Here is a 10,413-nt window from a genome sequence, read left to right on the forward strand (position 1 = left end):
TCGGAAGAGTATCAGGGAGAAAGAAAGAGAGGCGGATTGTCGGACGGAGAAAGAAGCGCGGTTACCGAGGTAGTCGATTGCACACGATGCGCCGGTACGGAACGGGATCGTGGTCGAGGTTCCAGCCACGATCCTCTTCCAGAACCAACCTTTCGCCTCGTGTACAAACGACTCGCTCTAGGCAAGCTCACCCCTCTTCACTTCCGACGCTCGCAACGCACTTCCCTGGGGGAGGTTGTAGCCAATCAGCGGTCGAGTTTCCGTGGCCCGCGGCCGCAGGCTGACTCCACGTCTCCCGTACCTAATGTAGGTTGTCGAAGGTAGGCATCCTTCGTACCCTCCTCGCCTTTTTACCTCCGTTCCCTGCCTCCTACCCGGCCCGAAGGTAACGAAGGTCATTCGCGGGGGCCCTATACCTGATTTCGTTTCCCCCGTTCCTCGTCTCCCTCGCCCCCTTACGAACATTCTTACCGGTCCGGGAACCGAGTAACTAATTACTCGAGGAATTAAATGCACGCGGAGGGGTGTTGAACTCTTTCGAAATTTTATTTCCGCCATAACGCGCGGGTTACCGGATTAAATTAGGCTAACGTGCAAAGGTCTCGAATTGTTTCTAGTTTACCTCGGTTACCGGGGTTCCTCGGGGTGCCCCGTCGCGTATCGCTGGCGTCGATGTCGCGATATCCTTCGAGGAATTGGGATAATATGGACAATTAGGGGTTCCGAAGTAACGTTATTCTCGATGTCGTTGAGCGCGTATTATGCGTGACATTCGATTGGCTCCGAAACTCGCACGAGGGGCTGCTTCGATTCCATCCGAACGCAAAAATGGCGTTAGTCGAGACGTCGGATTAACGGGGTCGTCTGGCGAAAAACCGAATGATCTGCTTCTGGACGTTTTTATAATTGGAGCAACCGTGTATAATTGGATTAGACGTACTCTCGCGAACGTGGATACGATCGAGTTACTCGTCGTTCCAGCGTATTTTCGTTGTTATTTCGTCCAATTTAAACTTGTTCCGCGTCGCTTAACAAGGTAACATCAAAGGAGGCGAATGGGGTGAGATACACACTCGTTTATAATTATACACATTACGATTTATTGACGAGCAATGATCGTACACTTCGTGTAACATGAATCTCGAAAACAATTGTAACAAAACACGAGAGTAAACACGCTAGCTAATTAGCGATAACAAACATTGCCGATTATTAGTGGTCGGCAAGATGTAACGCGACGTTTCGAAACGAAGAGAACCTTGCGACAATGACATGGATAATTAGATACTCGAACGATCAATCGTACTAGATATATAGCGATATAATATGCATTTATAGCCTGAGTCATCTCGCGACTTAATCTACGGTAATTTTCGATTTCTTTTCTGTTAATTTTGATTGAACGCGTTGCGTACAACGCCTCGTGTCTTACATCTTCCCACGCGCTTCTCGAAAGACGGTCTTTACCGATCCGTACGCAACGCATTAACGAAAAATGGCAATCTTAGGACCGTTTTGTAAGGTGGCAACGAAAAGGTGGCGTAGAAGGTCGAATTAAAGATAAAACGCGAAAACAGGAGGGGTTTGAAGTATTTCAATAACTGTATTATCAGTGATTATTCATATTCTTATTTCGATTACAACTCACAGCTTGTTTATCATGGAAATACTGTATTGCGTTACATATTTAGTATTTATGAGAATAATATCGATAGTAACTGCGTAATTAGTTGCATTCTATTTCACAGAATTACGATGAAAATGCTTTTGAAGCATAACCGATCACGCTTATCGTTACAATTCTAAACTTTCTAAACAGAATGTTACGTAACTACGTTGAATAATAATAGGCTTCGCGATGATAAAAAATAACACGTTTATTTGTTATAATTTCAATAACTTTTTAAAAATCTAAAACATTCGCATAAATTTTTTGATCACACAGACGCTTTGATCGCTCGATCGCTGTCGTGACAATTTTCGTCTATTTTTCTCTCGTTCTTTTTCACATTCTATGCTTATTACGATACGTCAATTTTTGGGCACAATGGTTTCAAGAAATGTCCTCAAGGTATATCCAAAATTGGTAAAGGGTTCTTGATCCCACGTCGTGGTGCAGGTATATAACCTGCGCGTTAAAGTCTTTTCGAATTGTAACTTTAGATAAGATTTACATCGGCGACACTGTTCGTGTCGTTAACAAGGAAGTACACGAGTGTTGCTTCGAACAATGGGTTAATATTTCAAGTACAACTTACGTACATGTTACATGGCAGCTATTCATTCTTGGAACAAATCGGATATTAAAATCTTCGCAGTCTTCGTGGCTACTACATTAGATGGTTTCGTAAACCATCCCGTTCGAACGAACATCGTCTTACTACTTGTTCAACGTGGGTATCCTGTAATTGGTGGATCGATAGATAGATTATGATTGATCGTGACGGTAGAACGTAACGCGATTCCATTTAAAAAGGCCGTAGAAAAATAACATGTAAAAATCTGGGTCCCTTTTAGTTCACCGTAAATTCTAACGAGCAGTGGCTCTAATGTAACCCCCGTTTTCCTAAACTGGCAGTTTTTGATTTTTAGCTTATTCGAAATCGTGTGTGGTTCCCTTTTCTTTTTTCTCAAGCATTGTCGACGATGGGCAATTACATAACTAATTGACGCGAATTTCGTAACTAATTTAAACATCCGACCTCGTCGCGAATCACGGGCATTGACACTTTCCATTATTCCTTTTCGTTATTCCTTGGCACCTTTCCTCCGTTTATTTCGACTAGATGTTTCCAACTCTACTCTTGCATACCCACCTTGACTTTCATTCCATAATTATCATATTCTTTCTAAGCAACGTGTACGCTCGATCGACGTATGTATGTATGTATACCGTTAACACTGAATTATTCTGATCGTTCGAGTAGGATCTGGATTCCTAGTAAACCTTTTATTTCAAATCTCCTTCGAATCATGTTCATCTTTATTGCTGTCCTTGTACGCACGGGGGAGCAGTACTGTTCGATTGTACAAATTCCGATACAGCATTAAAAGTCATCGTATATCATTCACAACGAGCTTTCGACGCACTCGATATTAGTCTCTTTTCCCAGTGTCTCCAGGCGCTCGATCGCATCGATCTCGGACGATAATATATCATTCATAAATCAATAACAGCGATATGAGTTTACACTTTTATAAAATAAAAACATCCTTAGATAAGATACGCACGGGTGGTACGTATATTTTAACTCCCAATCCAACCGTACGTCTCGATCCAACCGGAAATAATCGAGCGTACATTCAAATGTTTCCGCAAACCTCCACGTAGCTTCGACTTATTCAATTTCGTCGGGGTTGCTCGTAACGTTACTCGCGCTATTCGCATAATGTAGCATAATGCAGCCGTAACGGCTCGTACGTACATCCCTTGCCGCGAAATTGAATCGGCCTTACGTCGCGATAAACCGCTTGTAATATATTACGTTATGATAGACGATAATTAAATTGCACTAATACATTGCACATGTTCTCTGGCGTTCTTTGGCATCTCTATGAAGTACATATTTCTCTAAGGTTCTAAAAAAGGAGCGACAACATGTGGGGACAAGAAAGCTTATCCGTCATCCATCCACCGTGTTCCATTCTAACCATTCATCCGTTATCCTCATCTTCACAACCCTTAACCATACGTTATACTACGTCTAATATATCTCTGCCAGGCATTGTGCCATTGCGATTCGCCGAATTGCGCCGACTCTTTCCGTAAATTAATTTCTCAGCTCGGGCAGAAGTAGGTGTAATTTGCAATTTAATGGTTGATCATAGACACACATACATGCATTACAAACATACGTAGCTTAATATATCTAGGTAACAACAGACTGGATACCACTATCGTTTCTTTGTTCCAGGGCGAGAGACACACGGCAACTCGAAACTAATTCGTTTTCGGCTTCTATTTTTCAGTGTAAAAAGGTCTCGCGGTTAAACAACGCTTTTTCTCTCTTTCTTTTCTTTTCTTCTTTTTTTTCCTTTTGCTAATTTTCTTAATTTCCAAAAGTACCTATATTCGTTCCATTTACTCTCACGGTATTAAATGTTGCAATCATTCTTCCACTTTCACTTCCCAAGTTGGCGTTCTAGTTAATGCTACCGGGTGTACCATGTGTCTTCGCACCCACAGGAAACTCGTCGCGTTATACGAAACGTTATAGGAAGCGAGAGAAAATATATGGTAACGTACAGCCTTTGGGTTGGTCACATAGGAATCTCGTTTCCATAGGAGCATTTTTACGCGTAATGATAATAGGAAGTTATGAACAGAAATGGAGGATACAGGAAAGTGGAGCGTGTGGTCGATCGAGAATGACGACGCTTACGGTGGTTGCTGCGAGGCGGTATTGAAGTAACTGACTCTTTGATTCCTGTACTGCGAAGCGACCACAGCCTGGGGATTAGGGATGTGCCTGATGCTCAGATTCGGTTTGATTTTCATTCCGAAACCGGAGATTCTCTGATGAGGCTGCGGTATTCGGAGGGCTACCTTGCTGGCCAAATTGGCTGAACTAAGCACCAAAGGATCGACCGAGTTTTCGTCGGTGATGCATCCGCTCAGCAGGGATACAGCTGCGTCAGAAAGTGTCATTAGATTGGAGTCTTGACCCCGTCGTTGTTCCAAGTCTTTGGCCTTGCCGCGTAGCAAGCTTCCGGCCGAGATCGCTGGTCGTGACGTTCTAGGGGTCAACGAAGACACGGAACAGGGCGAAGAGGACGACGAAGAGGAGGAGGAGGAGGAGGAGGAGGAAGGAGAAGAGGACGAAGAGGAGGAGGGTGACGAAGAGAAGTTGCTGGTGGATAAATTGGCAGACAGATCGAGGACGTTATTGCGTACGGTTCCTCCGCTGCTTAGATCTAACGGGCTCTCGTATTTGGAGTTGTTTGGCTCTAAAATGGCGCTGGACGCGGCGAAACCGGAAGGCTTCGCGACGCGCAGTGGCGCCAGTGGTGGTGGTCCTTTCTTTTTCGGAGGGGTGTTGACCTGTATGGGTGCGGGGTGCTCCTCTTTTGTCTTCGACATCGTTTTCAACGCGTCGCGCATCTGTTTCTCCGCCAACAGACTTCTCACGCGATTGGCCTTGCTTTCGCGCAATTGTTTCTCGAGTTTCTCTCTGTCCAAATTATCGATCTTCTCCCCGTTATTTTGAACGCGTTGCTTCGTTTTGTCCCGGAAATTGTCGCTGGCCTCGTTTATGGCCACCAAACCCAATCGACGTAGAATTTCCTCGTCTTTCTTCGGACGTTCCGCCGGTTCGACATGCTCCGCTCTCTTCGCGGTCTCCGGTTCCATCTCTTCTTTCTTAGGCGGTGATCTAACGGTCGAAGACGCGTTTCTCTGATCTATCCTTTCCGCTGCGACAGACGGATCTTCTACTTGGGTGGTTATATTTTGTGCGATTCGAACAACCTCGTCGGGTATGCTGTCTATAATTTCTTCTATAGTCTCTTCTTCTATAGTCTCGCCGATGTTCTCTTTTGTACTGGCGCCATCCTCTCGAATTAGGGCGCCTGTCGATCGTTGCTGACTTATCGTCGTGGCTTTGATCTTTTCTCTTCTAACGGCTCTCATTTGCAGTAATTTCTCTTTCGCCTGGCCACTTCCGCTGCTCGAGGTGACCCTCGGTGGACACGGGGTCAATCGAACCTTCAGCTTCAACAGATCTTCCCGCGGCGTGGTGGTGATCTCGGCGATCACTCGCTTGTTTCGTCGTTTCCTGTGCTTACGGTGCTCCAATTTCGCCAGTTCCTTGGTCTTCGAACTCTCTGGTGCGTGATTGGTCTGTATCGGTACGAGATTGGGCGTTCTCATAACGGGAGTAACTTTGCATCGGGGTTTCTTTGCTTTCGGTTCTTTGTCGCGTTCTAAATTGGTTTTCAAAGATCGAGGCGGCTCGGTGCTACTTTCTAAAATTCTACGAGCCTCGACTTCGCATTCTTGAACAGGCTTAGGACTCGGCGGTGGTGTCGGCGGCCTTTGAATATTTTCCATCGTCGCGGTATCCTTGGCCGGTTCATCGTCGAAGGAGCTCACACTCGAGACGGAGACAACCTCCTCCTTGCGTACCACGCGATAAAACAGCTTCATAGGTGCTTCCTGCAACGTTAAAATTATCGCTTCCCCTATGGTAACTTGCATCGGTCACGAGAGTTTTAGGTACGACTGACGCAAACAGGGAACGATCGACTTGCACCGTACGATCGGGAATTATGCAAGTGAAACGGATGTGGAGGAAAAGCAACTTACGGGGTGTTCGAATAACCACGATGGGCCGAGTAAACGATGGGGGAAGATACTCACTCTTTTCCAGCCGAATATGCAGGCAAGATCCATCAGAGTCCAAGAGTGGTCCAGTACCATCGTCTTGGCGTTATCGCGTCGATGCTCGTTGTTCCTCTCGCACAGCATCTCGATCTTGTTGACATTTACCCCGTTCGCTTCCTCCCATCCTCTCTTCAGCATCAGCAATCGCACCAGGTGCCGAACCGTCACTCCTGCCGGACATTTGAGATACCGCGTGTTTCTAATCTGAATCGCGTCTTCCTGTTTCGTTTGATCGGCGTTCGTTCGGTGTCGTGACCCGGCACGGTTTTCCGGTTCGTGAGCGGGTTCCTCTTCTTCCGGTTCGTCGAGCTCGCACAAGCTCAGGCTGACAAAATCGTCCAAGGTTAAGTCCAGAGCACCCAAAGGTAGGGCTAAAGGTGGGCATTGTGGATTGACCAGCCGGAAATGACGCCTTCGTTCGAGCTCCGACCGGAAGAGGCCGGGTACCACGAGATACACCAGTCGTTGCAGCTTTACGTCCGGCAAAAGTGGCGGAGACGTTGCGACACTGCATACGGGACACGCTCTGGCACCGCTACTCAATCGTCTGACTATACAACCTCTGCAAACTGAGCGTCGTTCGACATATACTTCGCGTTCGATTCATAGTTCTTAAATGTTTAATCGTGCTCGTTTTATCGGGGATCTGAAACCCGATCCGTTTTCGAAATTTGCATCGTTACGAGAGGATATTAGAAACGCGTGGAACGAAGAGCGGAGCGGTTAGTCACCCTTCTCGAATTTAGCCACCCTGCCAGAGGGGCAGACGGACGGATGGGACTATTTCACGCACGCGAAGTAGATGCGACCGTTCGAGGTACGGCACACTACGCGTAATTCTCCAAACGTTACCGAACGATATCCACAATTTTAGCCTCCTCGGGCATTTTTTCCATTGCAAATCAACGATAACGAGTCGACGATTTCGCGTGATCGAAATGAATACTAACAAGAATGCAGGCATTCCACGAGAGTCGTTGCATCTATGAGGTAGCCTCTGCAGAGAGGACACACGATATGTTCGTTCAAGTCTTTAACCAGCGGCTTCTCCCTCTCCGTCGCCTCCATGTCGCTACTCGGTTCTGAAACAGCTGTGCCATCCGATTGTTAATCCACGAGACCAAAGTGTAACGGCTAAGCGGTTTTTTAATTAACCGCGCGACGATGTTTTCGTCGCGGGTTATACGGCGAGCCACGAAACCGACGTCACCTTTCCGTTTCTCGCGGCGCGTCTCGCGTAAAATTTGCATGCATCGTAACGACGAATCGTCGTACGCGACAGCGAGCTGGTCGGTGATCGGCGATCTCTGGCTTATCTAAAATTAAATCGCGCTACGTACGCATTAATACCGACAACAGCAATATCGACGCGCATTCTAATAATGGCCGGGGGATTCCGAAATGCAGGTAGTCGCGCGCACGCACGCACACGGACACGCACACACGCACATTAGCCTGCACGGGGGAGGAAACACACTCGCGTAATCACGTTAGGATACATTGAAAGCGGCGATTTCCATTTACGCCAGACTCGTACACGCCGTCGATATATTTAGAATAATGAAATATCTCGTGAAATCGAAGGGGGGGAAACGAGTTACGCCGAGAGACTTTAAGGTCTATCTCTTAAAGGGGATGGTTTCTCTTCCCTTCCCGCTGTCTGTCTCTCCAACGATATTCGATAATATTTTCGAACAGACGAAGCGTGTTCCTCGTGACGAGCATAGACGGGCATTTAGCCGGTATCGCGCGAACGAATCTGGTTTCGCGCGAACCACGCTCGCGATCGGCCCGTTGGCGCGCTCGGACGCGCGCGCGCGAGCGAGCGTTACGGCGTTCTAATAGCAGGTTGCTCTTCGCGAGCGGTCGTTAAGTGGTGGCAAATGAAAAAGCCGCTTCCTGCGAACCTTTGGACCAGCGTTATCTGGTGGCGGGAGATTAAGGAAAATTTCCTGGTCAGCGAACAGGGAACGCGTTTATCGAAGCGACGCGCGCGTCGAGCAACGAGGTCCTCGCGTGAAAGGTACTTGACAGTGAAACCAGCCGGTCACGCGACCACGTCGGCCTGGAAAAACTAGGTTTTTAGAGCTCGCGCGCACCGATCTGCCGCACGATAATAACAGAGGCCAAGTGTCACTGCGCATGGCTAACGAACTCTAAGCAAGGTGGAAAGGCTCCTCGACCACCTGCGTCGTCGACGACATAGTCCACTACTCGCGCTCGGACAATTTCGGTCTGCGAATGATACGCCAAGGCCGGGAACACGACAGAAACGCGGTGGGGTCACCGGGAATGGCAGGAGTAATGAAGAACTGGAGGAAAGGGGAAGACAGAGTGTGCGAGAGAGTGCGAGGAGAGAGAGAGAGAGAGAGAGAGAGAGGGAGATGGACGGAAAAGGAAAGAGAAAGGACGAGTAGAAGGGCTTCTGCGTTCGAACTTGGGAAAGGTCTGGCGCCAAGACCGGGGAGAGTTAATTCGTTCATCGTGTATATACGTCATGGTTTTTTAGAGTTCGACGCGATGCTCTCGATAGAACGGAGATTTCTCGAGTACGTATGTACGCATCTTCGCGATCCCGATCGCATCCGGAGTACTCGCGTGCAAACGACAGGCCGGTACGAGGCAAAAAATAAATTCGATGGCGCGGCGGTGGCGGTGGCAGTGGCGGCGGCAGCGGTGGGAAACGGAAAACGGAAAACGGAAAACGGAAGAGGGAAAGGGGAAAACGAAAGGGAAAAGAACGGAAGGCGCGAGCGGTAATGGAGAATCGCGAGGGTAAGCCGTCGTCGATAGGAGCGTTGCCACGGTAACATCGGTGGTTCGAGCGTTTTTGCTTCGAACGTCGACGTACCGGTCCGAGAGAGTACGGTAGCTATTCCAGGCAACAGGATCTCGCGGGCATCGCGGCGAGCAGCGCTCCTATCTTCGGCAGAGGATCGCGAGAGTACCGAGCGTAGTACGGGCTTGTTGGTCGATTCACGCGACTACCACACGTTTCAGGGCGGTATAGAGAGGCTTACGTGTAGGTGCTTACCAGCGCAGCGAGAGAGATGGTCGCCGTGGCCAGCGAGCTGCCGTCCCGGCTGGCAGCGGAACGTAGCAGCGGACGTGGCAACGACGGTGTTCTTGGTTGCCGTATCGCTTCTCGCGGTGCAGCGGGCGAAGAGAGGTGGCAACGCCGCTCCGTCCGTCGGCGTGCGGCGCCCCGAGGCTCTCTCTCGCGATAGCGCGCTCGTTGTCGTCGCTCACGCCGTCGCACTCCTCACCATGGTCGTCACGAACCCGTGACCGCGAGCAATCCTGATAACTTGCACGCCGCGAGCTACGTACCATCACGTCCCTGCTGCCTGCGAGCACAGCGCCGCGCACATGTCCGACGATTTCGACCCGATTCTCTCTTTTTCCTTTCCCCTTCCTTCCTTCCTTCCTTCCTTCCTCGCTCTACTTCCCTCTCTTTACTCCCACTCGCTCTCCTCCTTTACTACGTTTTTCTTCTTCGATCGTTCTTCCTACGTCTCTTTGTCCCTTCCCTCGTTCGCACCGATCCAGACCAGACAACCCAACTCGCTTCTGACTTTATTATTCTCCTCTACCACGTTCCTTCCTTCCGATCGACGTCGTTGTCGTCGTCGTCGACGTCGCGATTGTCCCGTCGACGACGTGGTTGTCGATCGACCGGTGGGTCGACAGGCGCGCGCGCGCGCTCTTGCTCGTGTCTCTCCTTCCTTCTCTTCCTCGCGTTCTCCCTCCACGGCCTCTCTTTCTCTCTCCCTCTCTCTCTCTCTTTCTCTCTCTCTGTTGCTCAATGTTCCCCTCCGCACTACCCCCTCCTCCGCGCGACTCACGGGGTCTCGTCTCGCGACTCGACGTAACGTAACCGCTCTCTCTGGCCACGACTCGATTCGGTGCACTCGGCCGACTCTCGAACGAGTGCGACGATGCACGATGATATCGGGGATTCGGCGGTGGCAGCAGCGGCGGCAACGGCGGCAGTGGCGGCGGCGGTGGCGGTGGCAGCAGCGGCCGTGGCG

General features: G+C 49.3%; 1 protein-coding gene across 1 annotated transcript; it reads right to left on the reverse strand.

Annotated features, from left to right (window-relative positions):
* Positions 1 to 1,957: 1,957 nt before the first annotated feature.
* Positions 1,958 to 9,624, reverse strand: LOC108555598 (polycomb group protein Psc). The gene is made up of 4 exons (XM_017911362.1): positions 9,417 to 9,624; positions 7,333 to 7,473; positions 6,359 to 6,951; positions 1,958 to 6,154 (listed from the first exon to the last, which is right to left on the reverse strand). The coding sequence occupies exons 2-4, from the start codon at positions 7,448 to 7,450 to the stop codon at positions 4,379 to 4,381; spliced, it is 2,487 nt and encodes an 828-aa protein (XP_017766851.1). The 5' UTR covers positions 7,451 to 7,473; positions 9,417 to 9,624; the 3' UTR covers positions 1,958 to 4,378.
* Positions 9,625 to 10,413: the final 789 nt, after the last annotated feature.

This window comes from Eufriesea mexicana, unplaced genomic scaffold, assembly GCF_001483705.2.
Source record: "Eufriesea mexicana isolate 0111107269 unplaced genomic scaffold, ASM148370v2 scaffold124, whole genome shotgun sequence".
NCBI classification, from domain to species: Eukaryota; Metazoa; Arthropoda; class Insecta; order Hymenoptera; family Apidae; genus Eufriesea; species Eufriesea mexicana.